This window comes from Zingiber officinale, chromosome 6A, assembly GCF_018446385.1.
Source record: "Zingiber officinale cultivar Zhangliang chromosome 6A, Zo_v1.1, whole genome shotgun sequence".
NCBI lineage: Eukaryota > Viridiplantae > Streptophyta > Magnoliopsida > Zingiberales > Zingiberaceae > Zingiber > Zingiber officinale.
In genome coordinates, this window is record NC_055997.1 from 79594191 (window position 1) to 79615471 (window position 21281).

The window sequence follows — 21281 nt, forward strand, 5'->3', positions numbered from 1 at the left end:
TATATTCCTTGGCTTTGGCAAATAAGGAAATTTATTTATAATAAAATTTCCTTAACTTTCCTTGACAACAATTAATTAAGAAAAATTAAATAAAATTTCTTAATCAATTAATCATGGCCGGCCACCTCAAATAGATAAATTAGGAGAGTTTCAATCAACAAAATAAAACTTCCTATTTTGTTTTCGAAAATTTTAAAAAATAAAATTTCTCTTCAAAAATCCCTTCATTGTTGATAAAAAGAAATTTCTATAATTTTATTTTTCAACATGTGAATAATTTTACAAAGAGAAAAAATAAAATATCTTTCCAATCTACAAATAAGGAAAGAGATCTAATCTCTTTCTTTAATATTTTGTAAATCCTTTTAAGAGAGATATTTTAATTTTAATTCTCTCCAATAAATTATATCTTCCACATGAGAAAAAATTAAAATTAAAATTCTTTTTAATTTCATTAGGGTCGGCCCCCTTTAGCTTGGGTTCAAGCTAGGGTCGGCCACCCATAAACCATGCTTAGGTCGGCCCTAGCTTGATCCCCAAGCTAGCTTGGCCGGCCCCCTTTAGGTGGGTATAGAAGGTGGGTATAGGTGGGTATAGTACTCTATAATTAAGAGGCTACGATAGGGACCGAGAGGAGGAATTGGTTTTGGTCTCCCGATAAAATTAAGCATCTCGTGTTCGCCCCGAACACACAACTTAATTTTATCAATAATAATTCATTCCACTAGAGAACTATTATTGAACTACCGCACCAATCCCAAATTACATTTTTGGTCTCCTTCTTATTATGAGTGTGTTAGTCTCCCTGTGTTTAAGATGTCGAATGTCCACTAATTAAGTGAGTTACTGACAACTCATTTAATTAATATTTTAATCCAAGAATAGTACCACTCAACCTTATCGTCATGTCGAACTAAGTCTACCTGCAGGGTTTAATATGACAATCTTTATGAGCTCATCTTGGGGACATTATCAACCTAGATTACTAGGACACAGTTTCCTTCTATAATCAACAACACACACTATAAGTGATATCATTTCCCAACTTATCGGGCTTATTGACTCATCGAACTAAATCTCACCCATTGATAAATTAAAGAAATAAATATCAAATATATGTGCTTGTTATTATATTAGGATTAAGAGTACACACTTCCATAATAACTGAGGTATTTGTTTCTTTATATAGTCAGTATAAAAGAAACGACCTCTAATGGTCCTACTCAATACACTCTAAGTGTACTAGTTAATTATATAGTCAAGATAAACTAATTCCTAATTACACTACGACCTTCCAATGGTTTGTTCCTTTCCATTTTGGTCGTGAGCTACTGTTTATAATTTATAAGGAATCGATAACATGATCTTCTGTGTGTGACACCACACACCATGTTATTTACAATATAAATTAATTGAGCAACTACATTTATCATAAATGTAGACATTTGACCAATGTGATTCTTATTTCTAGATAAATGTTTATACCAAAAGCTATGCTATAGTATACATCCTAACACGGCTCGGCCGCCAACTCTGCTGCTTGTCGGCGGCAGATGTCTCGAGGATGATACTATCCCGTCTCCTTTGTTCTCTCGCGTTTCTTGTCTGTTCCAGGGCCGAGCGGATCGGCCGCTCGGCAAGCATATTGCTCCTGCATCGTTCATATGCTCGGCTAAGACTGCTCCTGTCTGTGTTGCCTCGCGCACCGGCCGAACGGTGAGCCCGCTCGACCCTTGAAATCTTTTTATCTTGAGCATTGGCAACCCAACCCCTAGTCAGGTTGCACTCCATTCGGTTCGGAGAATTCTCGGCCGGTCGGCCTACAGGACTCTGTCGGTAGACCTGCTCCGTCCGGTCGGCCAGTTTCCGGGCTGACTATCTTGACATTTGACCTTCATATGTCGTTGACCCCCCGCTGACGAGGATCCCCCGTCCTTATCATCGGATCAGGAGTATTTTTATCAAGTACAATGCCCTTTGCACGATGAAGATTAGACACCCAATTAAGCACTTGACTCCGACCATCATTGCTCCATATGAGAGCTAAAACACATGGGGAACAGCCGAACAGCCATCACTGCCACATTATCATCCTTTATTCTGGTCTTAATTTGCAGTTGGATTTCTTACTAATTAATTGCCTCCGTGTCCACGATTATTCTCTATGCTCCGATTATCTGAGCTCATAATTAAATGAACACTCAATCAGAGATTATAATGTAATCATTAAAAATATTTTTATTGTGCTCCTCCGTTGAATGTTGAGAGCTCTGAGCGATGTGGCGTTTGTTTGTTTCTATTTTTTTTTCCTATTTTTTTAAGTCAAAGAAAATTTAAAGGAAAGGAAGATAAGATTAAAATGTGAAACGAATTATAACAACGGATGTTGTATTTAATTAATGCCACATTATCATCCTTTATTTTAGTCTTAATTTGCACATGAATTTCTTACTAATTAATTATCTTCGGGTCCATGACTATTTTCTATGCTTCGATCCTAGGAGCTCGTAATTAAATACACAGTCAATTGAAGATTAAAATCTAACCATTAAAAATATTTTATTCTTTATTCTTCTGTTGAATGTCGAGAGTTCTGAGGGATGTGACGTTAGTTTCTTTTTTTTTTCTTTTTATTTTTTATTTTTTGAAATCAAAGAAAATTTAAAGAAAAGGAAAATAAGATTAAAATGTGAAAGAAATTATGACAATGATGTTGTATTTAATTAATGCCACATTATCATACTTTAAAATAGTCTTAATTTGCACTTGAATTTCTTACTAATTAATTGTCTGTGTACAAGACAATTTTCTATACTGCAATCCTCTAAGCTCATAATTAAATAGACAATAACTAAACAATTAAAATGTAATCATTGAAAAATAATTTATCTTTGTGCTCCTTTGTTGCTTGTGAGCGAAGTGTAGTTTGTTTTTTTTTTTTCCCTCATTTTTTTAAAATCAAAGAAAATTGAAAGAAAAGGAAAATAAGATTCAACTGTGAAACAAATTATGACAATGAAGTCGTATTTAATCAATGCCACATTATCATCATTTATTCCAGTCTTAATATGCACTTGGATTTCTTACTAATTAATTGTCTCCGTGTCCAAGACTATTTTATGTGTTGCGATCCTTTGAGCTCATATATAATTAAATACACAATAACTAAAAGATTAAAATGTAATTATTAAAAATATTTTATCTTTGTGCTCCTTTGTTGATTATGAGTTGTGAGCGATGTGGCGATTGTTTCTTTTTTTTCCACATTTTTTTTAAATCAAAGACAATTGAAAGAAAAAAAAATATGATTAAACTGTGAAACAAATTATGGCAATAATGTTGTATTTAATGAATGTTGCATTATCATCATTTATTTCAATCTTAAAATGAACTTGGATTTCTTACAAATTAATTGTCTCCGTGTCCAAGATTATTTTATGTGCTGCGATCCTCTGAGCTCATAATTAAATACACAATAACTAAAAGATTAAAATGTAATTATTAAAAATATTTTATCATTGTGCTCCTTTGTTGATTATCAAGAGTCGTGAGCGATGTGGCGTTTGTTTCTTTTTTCCTCTTTTTTTTTTTGAAATCAAAGAAAATGGAAAGAAAAGGAAAATAAGATCAAACTGTGAAACAAATTATGACAATGACATTGTATTTAATGAATGTCACATTATCATCATTTACTCCAATCTTAATATGAACTTGGATTTCTTACTAATTAATTGTCTCCGTGTCTAAGACTATTTTCTGTGCTGCGATCCTCTGAGCTCATAATTAAATACACAATAATTAAAAGATTAAAATGTAATCATTAAAAATATTTTATCTTTGTGCTCCTTTGTTGATTGTCAAGAGTCGTGAGCGATGTGGCGTTCGTTTCTTTTTTTCCGCATTTTTTTTTTGAAGTCAAAGAAAATTGAAAGAAAAGGAAAATAAGATTAAACTGTGAAACAAATTATGACAATGACGTTCTATTTAATGAATGTCACATTATCATCATTTATTCCCATCTTAATATGAACTTGGTTTTCTTACTAATTAATTGTTTCCGTGTCCAAGACCATTTTCTGTACGGCGATCCTCTGAGCGCATAATTAAAAACACAATAACTAAAAGATTAAAATGTAATCATTAAAAATATTTTATCTTTGTGCTCCTTTGTTGATTATGAGTCGTGAGCGATGTGGCGTTTGTTTCTTTTTTTCCACATTTTTTTTAAATCAAAGAAAATTGAAAAAAGGAACATAAGATTAAACTGTGAAACAAATTATGATAATTAGGACTATAAATGAATCAAGCATTCGTGAACAAGCTAGGTGTTCAGCTTGATAAGAGCTTGTTTATGTTCGTTCACTATACATAAAATTAATTAAACAAACAAGCTTGAATAGCTCGTTAAGCTAAACAAACAAGTTTAAACACATATGTGTTCAGCTCGTTAGCGTTCGTGAACAACGTTCGTGAACAATATTTGTGAACAACGTTCGTGAACAATGTTCGTGAACAACGTTCGTGAACAATGTTCACGAACCATATGTATTAATAAAACTCTTTTCAATATGTTAAATAAATAATAAAATAAATAAATAAATTTAAATTATCAATCTTAATAACCAATCAAATAATTAAAAGTTTCAAACAATCAAACAAGCTTGAATTGAGAGCTTGATAACAGCTAAACGAACCAAACTCAGACCAAGCTCAAACCAAGCTCGAACCAAGCTCGAGCCAAACTTGAATTGAGAGCTTTATAACATCTAAACTAACCAAGCTCAAGCCAAGCTTCAAACAAGCTCAAGCTCATAAAAAATAAACCAAGCCAAGCTTGAACACTCATTTCAAAAGCTTGGTTCATTTTAAGCTCAGCTCGGCTCGGCTCGGCTCGGTTATCTTATCAAACAAGCTTGAACACCCCAAGGCTCGACTTGACTTGTTTACAGCCCTAATGACAATTATGTTGTATTTAATGAATGTCACATTATCATTATTTAATCCCGTCTTAATATGCACTTGGATTTCTTACTAATTAATTGTCTCCGTGTCCAAGACTATTTTTTGTGCTGCGATCCTATGAGATCATAATTAAATACACAATAACTAAAAGATTAAAATGTAATCATTAAAAATATTTTATCTTTGTGCTCCTTTGTTGATTGTCAAGAGTTGTGAGAGATGTGGCATTTGTTTCTTTTTTTCCTCATTTTTTTTTGAAATCAAAGAAAATTGAAAGAAAAGGAAAATAAGATTAAACTGTGAAAGAAATTATGACAATGACGTTGTATTTAATAAATGTCACATTATCATCATTTATTCCAATCTTAATATGAACTTGGATTTCTTACTATTTAATTGTCTCCGTATCCAAGACTATTCTTTGTGCTGCGATCCTCATAGCTCATAATTAAATCCACAATAACTAAAAGATTAAAATGTAATCATTAAAAATATTTTATCTTTGTGCTCCTTTGTTGATTGTCAAGAGTCATGAGAGATGTGGGGTTTGTTTCTTTTTTTCTTCACTTTTTTTTGAAATCAAAGAAAATTGAAAGAAAAGGAACATAAGATTAAACTGTGAAACACAATTATTTATTCCAGTCTTAATATGCACTTGGATATCTTACTAATTAATTGTCTTCGTGTCCAAGACCATTTTATGTGATGCGATCCTCTGAGCTCATAATTAAATAGACAATAACTATACAATTAAAATGTAATCATTAAAAATATTTTATCTTTGTGCGCCTTTGTTGCTTGTGAGCAAAGTGGCGTTTGTATTTTTTTTCCTCAATTTTTTTTAAATCAAAGAAAATTGAAAGAAAAGGAAAATAAGATTAAACTATAAAACAAATTATGACAATGAAATTGTATTTAATCAATGCCATTTTATCATCATTTATTCCAGCCTTAATATGCACTTGGATATCTTACTAATTAATTGTCTCTGTATCCAAGACTATTTTCTGTGCTACGATCCTCTGACCTCATAATTAAATACACAATAACTAAAAGATAAAAATGTAATCATTAAAAATATTTTATCTTTGTGCTCCTTTGATTGTCAAGAGTCGTGAGCGATGTGGGGTTTGTTTCTTTTTTTTCTTCACTTTTTTTTTAAATCAAAGAAAATTCAAAGAAAAGGAAAATAAGATTAAAATGTGAAACAAATTATGACAATGACGTTGTATTTAATGAATGTCACATTATCATCACTTATTCCCATCTTAATATGAACTTGGTTTTCTTACTAATTAATTGTCTTCGTGTCCAAGACCATTTTCTGTGCTGTGATCCTCTTAGCTCATAATTAAATACACAATAACTAAAAGATAAAATGTAATCATTAAAAATATTTTATCTTTCTGCTCCTTTGTTGATTGTCAAGAATCGTGAGCGAGGTGGCGTTCGTTTCTTTTTTTTCCTCATTTTTTTTTGAAGTCAGAGAAAACTGAAACAAAAGCAAAATAAGTTTAAACTGTGAAACCAACTATGGCAATGACGTTGTATTTAATGAATGTCACATTATCATCATTTATTCCCATCTTAATATGAACTTAGTTTTCTTACTAATTAATTGTTTCATTGTCCAAGATCATTTTCTGTGTTGCGATCCTCTGAGCTCATAATTAAATACACAATAACTAAAAGATTAAAATGTAATCATTAAAATATTTTATCTTTGTGCTCCTTTGTTGATTGTCAAGAGTCGTGAGCGATGTGGCGTTCGTTTCTTTTTTTTCCTCATTCTTTTTTGAAGTTAAAGAAAATTGAAAGAAAAGGAAAGTAAGATTAAACTGTGAAACAAATTATGACAATGACGTTGTATTTAATGATTGTCACATTATCATCATTTATTCCCATCTTAATATGAACTTGGTTTTCTTACTAATTAATTGTTTCCGTGTCCAAGACCATTTTCTGTGTTATGATCCTCTGAGCTCATAATTAAATACACAATAAGTAAAAGATTAAAATGTTATCATTAAAAATATTTTATCTTTGTGCTCCTTTGTTGATTGTCAAGAGTCGTGAGCGATGTGACGTTCGTTTCTTTTTTTTCCACATTTTTTTTTGAAGTCAAAGAAAATTGAAGGAAAAGGAGAGTAAGATTAAACTGTGAAACAAATTATGACAATGACATTGTATTTAATGAATGTCACATTATCATCATTTATTCCCATCTTAATATGAACTGAGTTTTCTTACTAATTAATTGTGCTCATATTTTTTTTGAAATCGAAAAAAATTGAAAGAAAAGGAAAATAAGATTAAACTGTGAAACCAATTATGACAATAACGTTGTATTTAATGAATGTCACATTATCATTATTTACTCCAATCTTAATATGAACTTGGATTTCTTACTAATTAATTATCTCCTTGTCCAAGACTAATTTCTGTGTTGCAATCCTCTGACCTGATAATTAAATACACAATAACTAAAAGATTAAAATGTAATCATTAAAAATATTTTATCTTTGTTCTCCTTTGTTGATTGTCAAGAGTCGTGAGCGACGAGGGTTTGTTTCTTTTTTTCTTCACTTTTTTTTTAAATCTAAGAAAATTGAAAGAAAAGGAAAATAAGATTCAACTGTGAAACAAATTATGACTATGACTTTGTATTTAATGAATGTCACATTATCATCATTTATTCTCATCTTAGTATGAACTTGGTTTTCTTACTAATTAATTGTCTCCGTGTCTAAGACCATTTTCTGTGCTATGATCCTCTGACCTCATAATTAAATACACAATAACTAAAAGATTAAAATGTAATCATTAAAAATATTTTATCTTTGTGCTCCTTTGTTGATTGTCAAGAGTCGTGAGCGACTTTTTTTCTTCACTTTGTTTTGAAATCAAAGAAAATTGAAAAAAAATGAAAATAAGATAAAAATGTGAAACAAATTATGACAATGATGTTTTATTTAATTAATGTCACATTATCATCATTTATTCCCATCTTAATATGAACTTGGTTTTCTTACTAATTAATTGTTTCTGTGTCCAAGACCATTTTCTGTGCTGCGATCCTCAGAGCTCATAATTAAATACACAATAACTAAAAGATTAAAATGTAATTATTAAAAATAATTTATCTTTGTGCTCCTTTGTTGATTGTCAAGAGTCGTGAGCGATGTGGGGTTTGTTTCTTTTTTCCATCACGTTTTTTTGAAATCAAAGAAAATTGAAAGAAAAGGAAAATAAGATTAAATTGTGAAACAAATTATGACTATGACGTTGTATTTAATGAATGTCACATTATCATCATTTATTCCCATCTTAATATGAACATGGTTTTCTTACTAACTAATTGTCTCCGTGTGCATGACCATTTTTTGTGCTATGTTCATCTTAGCTCATAATTAAATACACAATAACTAAAAGATTAAAATGTAATCATTAAAAATATTTTATCTTTGTGCTCCTTTGTTGATTATTAAGAGTCGTGAGCGATGTGGCGTTCGTTTCTTATTTTTCGTCATTTTTTTTTGAAGTCAAGGAAAATGAAAGAAAAGGAAAATAAGATTAAACTGTGAAACAAATTATGACAATGATGTTGTAATTAATGAATGTCACATTATCATCATTTATTCCCATCTTAATATGAACTTGGTTTTCTTACTAATTAATTGTTTCTGTGTCCAAGACCATTTTATGTGCTGTGATCCTCTTAGCTCATAATTAAATACACAATAACTAAATGAAAAAATGTAATCATTAAAAATATTTTATCTTTGTGCTCCGTTGTTGATTGTCAAGAGTGGTGAGCGATGTGGTGTTCGTTTCTTTTTTTTCCTCATTTTTTTTTGAAGCCAAAGAAAATTGAAAGAAAAGGAAAATAAGATTAAACTGTGAAACAAATTATGACAATGACGTTGTATTTAATGAATGTCACATTATCATCATTTATTCCCATTTTAATATGAACTTGGTTTTTTTACTAATTAATTGTTTCCGTGTCCAAGACTATTTTTGTGTTGCGATCCTCTTAGCTCATAATTAAATACACAATAACTAAAAGATTAAAAATGTAATCATTAAAAATATTTTATCTTTGTGCTCCTTTGTTGATTGTCTAGAGCCGTGAGTGATGTGGCGCTTGTTTTTTTTTTCTCATTTTTTTTTGAAATCAAAGAAAATTGGTAGAAAAGGAAAATAAGATTAAACTGTGAAACAAATTAAATTATGACAATGACATTTTATTTAATAAATGTCACATTATCATCATTTATTCCAATCATAATATAAACTTGGATTTCTTACTAATTAATTGTCTCCGTGTCCAATAATATTTTCTGTGTTGCGATCCTCTTAGCTCATAATTAAATACACAATAACTAAAAGATTAAAATGTAATCATTAAATGTATTTTATCTTTGTGCTCCTTTGTTGATTGTCCAGAGTCGTGAGCGATGTGGGGTTTCTTTCTTTTTTTCTTCACTTTTTTTTGAAATCAAAGAAAATTGAAAGAAAAGGAAAATAAGATCAAACTGTGAAACAAATTATGACTATGACTTTGTATTTAATGAATGTCACATTATCATCATTTATTCCCATCTTAGTGTGAATATGGTTTTCTTACTAATTAATTGTCTCTGTGTCCAAGACCATTTTCTGTGCTTTGATCCTCTTAGCTCATAATTAAATACACAATAACTAAAAGATTAAAATATAATCATTAAAAATATTTTATCTTTGTGCTCATTTGTTGATTATTAAGAGTCGTGAGCGATGTGGCATTCGTTTCTTATTTTTCCTCATTTTTTTTAAAGTCAAAAAAAATTGAAAGAAAAGGAAAATAAGATTAAACTATGAAACAAATTATGACAATGATGTTGTATTTAATGAATGTCACATTATCATCATTTATTCTCATCTTAATATGAACTTGGTTTCCTTACTAATTAATTGTCTCCGTGTCCAAGACCATTTTCTGTGCTGCAATCCTCTGAGCTCATAATTAAAAACACAATAACTAAAAGATTAAAATATAATCATTAAAAATATTTTAGCTTTGTGCTCCTTTGTTGATTATGAGTCGTGTGCGATGTGGCATTTGTTTCTTTTTTTCCACATTTTTTTTAAATCAAAGAAAATTGAAAGAAAAGGAACATAAAATTAAACTGTGAAACAAATTATGACAATTACATTGTATTTAATGAATGCCACATTATCATCATTTATTCCTGTCTTAATATGCACTTGGATTTCTTACTAAGTAATTGTCTCTATGTCCAAGACTATTTTATGTGCTGCGATCCTCTGAGCTCATAATTAAATAGACAATAACTAAACAATTAAAATGTAATCTTTAAAAATATTTTATCTCTGTGCGCCTAGGTTGCTTGTGAGCATAGTGGCGTTTGTTTCTTTTTTTTCCTCATTTTTTTTTGAAATCAAAGAAAATTGAAAGAAAAGGAAAATAAGATTAAACTGTGAAACAAATTATGACAATGAGCGATGTGGGGTTTCTTTCTTTTTTTCTTCACTTTTTTTTGAAATCAAGGAAAATTGAAAGAAAAGGAAAATAAGATTAAACTGTGAAACAAATTATGACTATGACTTTGTATTTAATGAATGTCTCATTATCATCATTTATTCCCATCTTAGTAGGTACTTGGTTTTCTTACTAATTAATTGTCTCCGTGTCCAAGACCATTTTCTGTGCTATGATCCTCTTAGCTCATAATTAAATAGACAATAACTAAACAATTAAAATGTAATCATTAAAAATATTTTATCTTTGTGCTCGTTTGTTGATTGTTAAGAGTCGTGAGCGATGTGGCGTTCGTTTCTTATTTTTCCTCATTTTTTTTAAAGTCAAAGAAAATTGAAAGAAAAGAAAAATAAGATTAAACTGTGAAACAAATTGTGACAATGATGTTTTATTTAATGAATGTCACATTATCATCATTTATTCCCATCTTAATATGAACTTGGTTTTTTTACTAATTAATTGTCTCCGTGTCCAAGACCATTTTCTGTGTTGTGATCCTCTTAGCTCATAATTAAATACACAATAACTAAATGATAAAATGTTATCATTAAAAATATTTTATCTTTGTGCTCCTTTGTTGATTGTCAAGAGTGGTGAGCGATGTGGCGTTCGTTTCTTTTTTTTCCTCATTTTTTTTTGAAGTAAAAGAAAATTGAAAGAAAAGGAAAATAAGATTAAACTGTGAAACAAATTATAACAATGACGTTGTATTTAATGAATGTCACATTATCATCTTTTATTCCCATCTTAATTTGAACTTGGTTTTCTTACTAATTAATTGTTTCTGTGTCCAAGACCATTTTCTGTGCTGTGATCCTCTGAGCTCATAATTAAATACACAATAACTAAAAGATTAAAATATAATCATTAAAAATATTTTATCTTTGTGCTCCTTTGTTGATTGTCAAGAGTCGTGAGCGATGTGGCGTTCGTTTCTTTTTTTCCTCATTTTTTTTTGAAGTCAAAGAAAATTGAAAGAAAAGGAAAGTAAGATTAAACTGTGAAACAAATTACGACAATGACGTTGTATTTAATGAATGCCACATTTTCATCATTTATTCTCATCTTAATATGAACTTGGTTTTCTTACTAATTAATTGTTTCCGTGTCCAAGACCATTTTTTGTGCTGGATGCTCTGAATTCATAATTAAATACACAATAACTAAAAGATTAAAATGTAATCATTAAAAATATTTTATCTTTGTGCTCCTTTGTTGATTGTCAAGAGTCGTGAGCGATGTGGCATTTGTTTCTTTTTTTTCCTCACTTTTTTTTGAAATCAAAGAAAATTGAAAAAAAAGAACATAAGATTAAACTGTGAAACAAATTATGGCAATTACGTTGTATTTAATGAATGCCACATTATCATTATTTATTCCAGTCTTAATATGCACTTGGATTTCTTACTAATTAATTGTCTCCGTGTCCAAGATTATTTTCTGTGCTACGTTCCTCTGAGATCATAATTAAATACACAATAACTAAAAGTTGAAAATGTAATCATTAAAAATATTTTATCTTTGTGCTCCTTTGTTGATTGTCAAGAGTCGTGAGCGATGTGGCGTTTGTTTTTTTTTTCCTCTTTTATTTTTGAAATAGAAGAAAATTGAAAGAAAAGGTAAATAAGATTATAAAATCATTGTTCTCAATATATTAGGTAAAATTGACATTTTAGATCATGTATATAATTAGGAGAGGTAGAAGAATATATATTAATTGCATTCAATTTCAAATTGCATTCAAATATCAATTTGACCTAATATATTGAGAGAAGTTTTTTTTTAACATAGATACGTTTGAAAAATTCAATTCGTGTTCAAAAACTCACTGCTGTTAATATATTTGGTCAAATTAACACTTGAGGGTCTGAATATAATCAGGAGAATTAGTCAAATACATATGAACTAGATCAATGTCAATCCGAGATCATTTGTTCCATCAGCCGATTTTGAGCAAAATTGGGCGAGGGACAAAAATGATTTTGAATTGACATGAAACTAGTTCTTATGTGTTCGACCATCTCTCTTTATTATATCTATATTCTCAAACATCAATTTGACTTCATACATTGAGAGCAATGCTCTTTTTAATATGAATATATTTGAAAATTTTAATTTGTGTTCAAAAAATCATTACTCTTAATATATTGCGTGAAATTGATATTTGAAGGCATGAGTATAATCAGGAAAGATAGATGAACACATATGAATTAGTTTCATGTCAATCCGAGGTCATTTGATCTATCAGTTAGTTTGGACAAAATCGACTGATGGACCAAATGACCTCAGATTGATATGAAACTATTTTTTATATGTTCTTCTATTTCTTCTAATTATATTCATACCCTCAAATATTAATTTAACCTAATATTAAAAATAGTAATTTTTTGAACACAGATATGTTTAAAAGTTTTAATTAGTGTTTAAAAAATTACTGTTGTTAATATATTTAGTTAAATTGACATTTGAGGGAGCCAATATTGTCTAAAATTAGTTGATAGACCAAATGATCTTAAATTGATATGAAACTAATTCATATATATTTTTATATCCTGACTCACGAGGGGTCTCTGAGTAATCAAACATTCAATCAGGATAGTCGGTCAACTCTTATTTTTATAGAGTAAAAGTAAAATTAGAAAAAAAAAAAAAGGTCACAAACAATAGGTCTTAGTATTCCCACATGTTTCATTTCATTAGGATAGAGTATTCCTTTGCTATCTAATTTTTTATCTTGATTATATTCGTACTCTCAAATATTAATTTAACTTAAATAATTTTTTAAATATAAATATATTTTACTAATTTATTATCTCCATGTCCACTACTATTCTATGTTCCGATCCTCTGAGCTCATAATTAAATATACAGTGACTTGGAGATTAAAATATAATCATTAAAAATATTTTATTCTTTGTACTTGCTCCTCAATTGAATAACCAGATTTCTGATCCAGTTTGTTTCTTTTTTCCTTATTCATTTTTAAATCAAAGAAAATTTAAAGGAAAGAAAATAAGATTAAAACGTGAAAGGAATTATGACAATGACGTTGTAAAAATCACTAAGTTAACGTTCTCGTTCTGAAACTAATTTTCTTTGCCTGGGTTATGGACAACGGTAGAATATTTAAGGTGTTGGTCATATATTTATAATTCGATGTTTAACTAAGTAAATTTGTTAAAAAAAAAAATATTTAAATGGAGCGCACACAATTAGAGAATACTGGGTTTGTTGGTCATCCTCCATGAGTACTTCCCAATTTATCCAGATAATCATGTAAAAATTTTATGGTTCTAAACTAATTATACAAGACTAATTAATAAAGTTAAATGAACGGTAAATTAGAAAAAAATCTCTAATCACAATGTTAACTTTGCATGCAATCCACATGTCTAAAAAAATTTATTTTCACTCCCTGCATGTAAAGTTTTATTTACTTCAATTCTCTCATACAAATATCATTACCTAATTGCCCCTCAAATTTTTTAAGTACAAAAAATCCAAAAATAAGTATAATTTCTCTTAATTCAGCACTTTAAACTAAAATCGAGTATATTTTCTATTAAAATTGCTCCTCATATTTTTTTAGGTACAAAAAATCTAAAAAATGGGTATAAGTACTATTAAATTCAACACTTTAAACTAGAATCGAGTATATTTTCTATCAAATTAAGTACGACTTTCTAATTGCCCCTCAAATTTTTTCGATATAAAAAATCTAAAAATGAGTATAATTACTCTTAAATTCAACACTTTAAATAGAATCGTTCCTCATAATTTTTTTAAATATAAAAAGTCTAAAAATGGATATAATTCCTATTAAATTCAATACTTTAAACTAGAATCGAGTATATTTTTTACGATTTTTTTCCTATTTAATATAATTCCTTTTAAATTCAGCATTATTTAAAAAAAATAGTATAAACAAAATCGAGTATATTTTTCATCATGGAAAAAAATCATATTTAATTTGATAGAAAATATACTAGATTCTAATTTAATATGCTAAATTTAAGAAGAATTATACTTATTTTTTAACTTTTTATATTTAAAAATATTAGGGATAATTAAACAAATTAATGCCCATTATACTTAATTGGAGAGTGAAAATAAAAAATTTTATTAATGAGGATTACATATAAAATTAAATTTATGATTAGTGACTGCATTCAAATTTTCTCTTAAATGAATTTATCATATATATTTTTTTAATTCGCATTTAAATTTTTTTTACTAATTAATTTTCTCCATATCAACAACTATTTCTGTGCTCTTATCCTCGCCCATAATTAAATATATAGTCACTCCGAGATTAAAATGTAATCATTAAAAAAATATTTTTATTCTCCGTGTGCCGTTGAGTGTCAAGAGTTCTAAGTGATGTGACGTTTATTTCTTTTTTTTTCTATTTTTTAAATCAAAGAAAATTTAATCGGAAAGAAAATAAGGTTAAAATGTGAAACAAATTATGACAATTACTCGATGATGTTGTATTTAATCAATGCAATATTATCATCCTTTATTCTAATCTAAATTTACACTTGAATTGCTTACTTATTAATTTTTATGAATAAAAAAATACACTTGAATTGCTTACTTATTAATTATTATTTACACTTGAATTTATTACTTATTAATTATTTCTATGTCGACGACTATTCTATGTGTTTCGATCGTGTGAGCTCATAATTAAATATACATTAAGTCAGAGATTAAAATGTAATCGTTAAAAATATTTTATTCTGTATGATCATCTGTTGAATGTGAGAGTTCTTACCGATGTGACGTATGTTTTTTTTCTTATTTTTTTAAATCATGGAAAATTTAAAAGAAAAGAAAATATGATTAAATTGTGAAATGAATTAGGAATGTTGTATTCAATGAATACCGTATTACCATCTTTTTTTCAGGTCTTAATTTGGACTTGGTATCTTTTTTGTGCCGGTCTTAATTTGCATTTGGATTTCATACTAATTAATTATCTTCGTATTCTTTTTAATAATTTTAGATAAAATTAATTGATAGATCAAATAATTATCATGAAATTAATTTATAATAATCTTAGATTGTCATGAAATTAATTTATATATATTTGTCTATCTTTTTTATTCTCTCAAATATTAATTTGACCAATAATTTTTATATACAAATTAATTTTTTTAAATATATTCATATTAAAAAAATCATTACTCTTAATATATTGAATCAAATTGAATTTTGAATATGAATATATAATAGGAGATGTAGTTGAATACATAAAAATGGTTTAATGTCAATTTAATGTCATTTGAGTCAAATTGAATTAATTTTATTTAAAATTGACTTTGATTTAAAAAAATCAATTTACTGATTTACTCTAAATTTTGACATTTCAACATAGAGCAAAATCGATTCAATTGAAAAAAAAAATCAATTGATTAATAAGGATAAAATAAAAAACTAATATATAATTTGATAATTTTAAAATTATTTTATATGATTTGATAATTTTAACAACTTACGATTAAGGAGTAGAAAAATTAAATCCTCGCATCTTTATCTTGCATCGGCTAGACATTAATTATATTTTAATAACCAACACTTCCATCAGCGCATGTACAAGCAAGCTATAAGTTTACGTGGGAACGGTGCGATGGGTGAAACGTAAAGTGTTCCCACATGAGATATTAAAATCAAAACTCAATATATTTGATTATATCTTTTCTCATGTCTTAAACATCTGTACTATTAATAGCTATCTATCATTTATCTTTTTTATTAATCTAGAAATGAATTAACGGAGGCACAAGTCAATTACTTTTAGCCACATTCTTATGCACATGCCAGTGGAAGTGTATTTTAATTGTCAAAGTCTTTAAAATCTCCCAGTAACTATGTATTTAATTATGAGCTAGAGTCTCACGCTAGTGAAGATAATTAATTAGTAAGTAATACAAGTACAAACTAAGACTGGATAAAGGATTTACTCGATTCTCCGGTCCAGAAATTTTTGAATAAAAAAAAATCCTATTCATCTAATGGACTAAACTCCATTTATTAAATAGGTAAGATTTAATATATCCAACCAATAAATAAATAAGGAATCAGATCAGAGGATCCTCGCCCCACCGACCCCTCTGAGTGGGCCTCATCCATTCCCATAAGTCCTGATGATGTTACATTGATTAAATACAATATTATTGTCAGAATTGTTTTCACATTTTAATGTTATTTTTCTTTCCTTTAAATTTTCTTTGATTCCCAGAAAAAAAAATGAGGCAAAAAAAAAAAAGAAACAAACGTCACATCGCAACTCTCGCTTTATATCGGAAGCAAGTCCATCGATCATGCTCTCTGTTTAATTTGTTCATGTCATCGTTAAGGGATCGACAGAAGGGCGGGGAAGAGAAATGGAAGGAACGAAGGCAGTGGTGGCGATGGTGGTCGTTCAGGTGGTGTTTGCCGGAGTGAGTATTTTCTACAAGCTGGCGTTGAACGATGGCATGGATAGCAGGATCCTGATAGCCTACCGCTATCTCTTCGCCACTGCCTTCTTGGCTCCTCTTGCTTTCTTTTTAGAAAGGTAATTTATCGATTAATTAAGTAGCTTAATTAGATTATTATTCTTGTCGCACCCATAGATGATATATATAGAGGGGATATACTGCTCCCCCTCTATCAGATTCAGCGGTGGCGTCCGCGACTGAGGGCGCCCGGATCACCCCTCCACCGCGCCGGCCGCACGATGGGGGCGGGTTCACATCTTCCGCTAGGATCCGCGACGCCGGACTCCATCCTTCCGGCGTCAACTGCCCCTAGTTCAGATTGCAGAGCTCGGAAGCTAGCTGGAGGTACTCGCACTCCCGGAGCTTCATTCCGCAGCAGCTCCTTCACCTGCTCTCCCAGAAAGAAACCAATATAATTGGAAACAAAGTTGAACTTTTTTTATCTGCCATTCGGGAGCACGATCGAATACCTTGCAGGCGAGGGAGCAGAAGATGTAGGGGTCTTGGAAAGGGCGATAGCAGGAGTTGCCGGAGCCGCGAAGCGGTCGCTCGTTCAAGAACAGCAACTTGGTGCTGTTTGTCGTGTAAGACTACGAAAGCGAGAAGAGTAGTGCATTGATCGATTAAACAAAGTAACAGAAGACTCCATTGACTCATTTACCTGAACAGAAGAGCAGTCGATTAACTTCTCCAAATCGTCCACTTGCACGACATATCGTGGTGCACATACCTTCTCACCTGCACAGAATCGCCATGAATGTTGAATCTTTTTGAGTTCGGTCTTGCCGAAGAATAATACTGGAGATACGATGATGGCGCGGTGACGAGGAAGACAGTGAGGGCAGAAGCTGGAGCAGCAATGGAGGCAGAAGATGTTCTTCTCGTTCTTTTTGGTGGTCTCGTGGATCATACATGACTTGAAGAGTTTCTCCACCGCGAGGTCGCAGGCGGCTGAGGCGCGACCCCGCAGCGAGGCCGCAGGACCTCGCTGCGAAGCCGCAGACGGCCAGGGCGCGACCTCGCCTGCGTGGCCGGCGGCTCCTTCATGCGGAGAAAGGGGAGAGGGAAGATGTAGAATTAGCAACGGTCGGGAAGAGAGATGGGAGAGAAGAGGCGGGAGGGAAGACGGGAGAAGAAGAAGAAGAAGAGACTGAAGATATTTGGTGAAGCAAGAGAGAGAATTAGATAACAAAATTTAATTCAATCGTTATTTTAGCGATAATTTTCGTATTTAACATTAATTCAGTGCTAAATCTTAAACTCTAATTTAATGATAAAATTTAAATTTCGGTAACTATTGATGTATATATATTATTTTGTTTTCAGGATGAGTCGCCCAAAGATGACATGGAAGGTGTTGATGTTAGTTTTCTTTTCTGGATTTTTTGGGTAATAATTTGCATATATGTATTCTTCTAGTACAAGGAATATAATTTGCTTCATTAGATTTAATTTTCCCAATACTGATAGAAGAAGTTAATACTTGCATGACAGTGGTACCCTATCCCAAAACTTGTACTTATCAAGCATTCGGCTTACATCCGCAACCTTCCCCTCGGCAATGACTAATCTTATTCCATCAATGACATTTATTTTGGCAATCATATTCAGGTAATTTCCTCCTTAACATGATATAATCGATTATATCCACTTCGTTATTATCTTAGCTTCTAATTAACAAGATCATCTCAATCATTTGCAAGATTGGAGAGCTTGGAAATTGGATCAATCTCTGGACGAGCCAAGATTTTCGGCACACTTACGAGTGTAGGTGGCGCCATGCTTCTCACCTTCTACAAAGGGGTGGCCATAGCTATTTGGCCAACACACATCCACCTCCTCGACTCTCGTCACAATGCAGTGAGCCAAGGTTCAAGTGATCATGTCATGGGCTCAATCTTGGCCATCATGAGTTGCCTAAGCTCTGCAATTTGGTTCATCATTCAGGTGAACCGTACCATTAAACAATGCTAAAATATTAGTAAATCGGTACTTAGAGCTCGTGCTAAACGTTGCCATTAAATCAACTTCTTCAGGAAAAAATTAGCAAAGAATATCCCTGTCACTACTCGAGCACAGCCCTGCTCTGCCTAATGGCAGCTGCTCAATCTGTTGCTTATGCACTTTGTGTGGAGAGAAATATGTCCAACTGGAAAATTGGATTCGATGTCAGGTTTCTCGCCGTTGCCTACTCGGTAATATATCGATCGTCTTAATTACATACTTTACGACCCTGTGATCGATGGTGGTAGTACGTATTTGTTTTGACACGATGAGTTTATACTTTCTACAGGGTGTAGTGGCATCAGGACTGATTCTTACAGTGATGAGTTGGTGCATCAAGAAGAAAGGGCCACTCTTTGCTTCAGCGTTCTACCCTTTGTTGCTTGTTATTGTGGCATTGTTGAGTTCCCTTTTGTTGGATGAGAAGTTGCACCTTGGAAGGTATTACTTGGACGACATGCATGTATTAACTAGTTTTAGATATTTATCATTCAAAAGTGATCAAATTCATTTTTGTTATGGTGGTTTAATTTGCAGTGTACTAGGGTCTGCCCTAATTATGGTAGGGTTGTTTGTGGTGCTTTGGGGGAAATGGAGAGGTAGCCAAGGTGAGGGAGACTACTGAGAATTATGACTTATCATCTGTGGAACTTGGTGTTGATTCAGCTTCAAACACAACTGGCTTCCAAGAAGAGAAGAAACAGATAATTCATTTGGGAGGTGAATGGGAGCATAGGTCGATGCCTCCAAAGTAAAAAAAGAAAATATAATTTAAATGACAAGTCTTTGTTCTTTGTCTTTATGCCTCGATAGCTATATGTAAAAGGTTGTTACATTCATTATATTTCAATTATGTTGGGGAAGAAGGTTTTCAACGCGCCTGGCCCTCTACCCTCTTTTATAGATGGGTAAGTCAGTGCTGTGAAAATTCACGCCCCTCGCAGTCGCAGATGGCCAGAATTTAGTATTATTTGGTTTTCTAAAAAATCCTTTTTTGGTTCAAAATGAGACGGTAAATAAATCAAGTAGAATCAAACTTTATGATATTCAAATTTATTTAATATGATAATTGAATCAAATCAAGTCAAATTTAAAATGAATTAAGTTCTTGAAATGGTTATTCAAACTTAGTTTGACTTATTTTTTTATAAGTTTGAGTTAATTGGTTTAAGTTTAGTGTGAGTTTGATTTGTTTTCATGAACTCTTTGATTGTTTAAAATTTTTATTGTTTTAAATTTTTTTAATTGATTATTGAGATTGTTAATATAAGTTTAATTAATTAGTTTAAAATTTTCTTTATTTATTTATTATGTTGTTAAAAAATTTATTGATGAATATGATTTATAAATTGAATTTGTAAATATTATCCATGAATAATTTATAATTTTTATTTATGAATATTAGCGAATTGAATACAAATGTGTTCAAATTTTTATTTAGCTCAATGAATTTTATTTATTCGATTGATTAGTGTATATTGAAGGTATATAAATAAGTTTTTATCAAATTGAACCTTCATTAAAAACAATGTAACTCATTTACTGCCCTATCTCCAAACAAAGAGAAATATATTATGATAATTTTTGAATTTTTAAAATATATAGATTGAACTTCCAGAAGGATTTTGTTTTTTTTGTTTTTCTGAAAATCCTTTTTTAACTCAAACAAAGAGAAATGAAATAAATCTGGATCAAATTAAATCATTAGCCGATAACTACTAATTTTAGCCAAAAAAAAAAAAAACCAACTAACATAACTAATATCAGAAACAGAAACCAAAAACAGCATTATGAAAATAAAAAAACGCTTTAATTCAGCAAAATCATCAATATACAAATTCTGAAGAAAAAAAAATGACAAAAAGCAACAACTAAAAACAACTGGTCTCAAGTTCCTGAGACAGGAAAAAGGGGATGAAAATATGAAAGTTTTTTTTAAAAGAGAACATAAAAGAACCGAAGAAAAAGCAAAGATTGAATGCAAACCGTTGCATGGGCCACAGGCCACTGCACCTATTCGTATACCTCTTTAGATGCAGGTGCAAATTCAGCCATTTGAAACCATCTTGAGTTGGAGCTGCCCCTGGAGATAAAAAAAAAAACATTGATATAAGGGAAGAGAAGAGAAGAGAAGAGGAAAAGAAAATCTCTTCTTGTTTTCTAGATCTCACACTACGGAACGGATGCCCAGAGAAGGGGAGAAAGAAAATAGAGTATTAATAGGAGATTACTGAAAGGATCTAGCTCTGCTTTTTAGTATTAACAATAATAATAATAATAATAAT

The 21281-nt window shown here is 30.6% G+C and overlaps 1 protein-coding gene across 1 annotated transcript; it reads left to right on the forward strand.

The window, feature by feature from the left end:
- The first annotated feature begins 16896 nt into the window (after window positions 1-16896).
- Window positions 16897-19751, forward strand: LOC121994969 (WAT1-related protein At1g68170-like). Its single transcript, XM_042548839.1, has 8 exons — window positions 16897-17069; window positions 18319-18381; window positions 18487-18603; window positions 18696-18939; window positions 19029-19187; window positions 19286-19437; window positions 19534-19604; window positions 19663-19751. Exons 1-8 carry the CDS (start codon window positions 16897-16899, stop codon window positions 19749-19751), a joined length of 1068 nt encoding a protein of 355 aa, XP_042404773.1.
- The last annotated feature ends 1530 nt before the right edge of the window (window positions 19752-21281 follow it).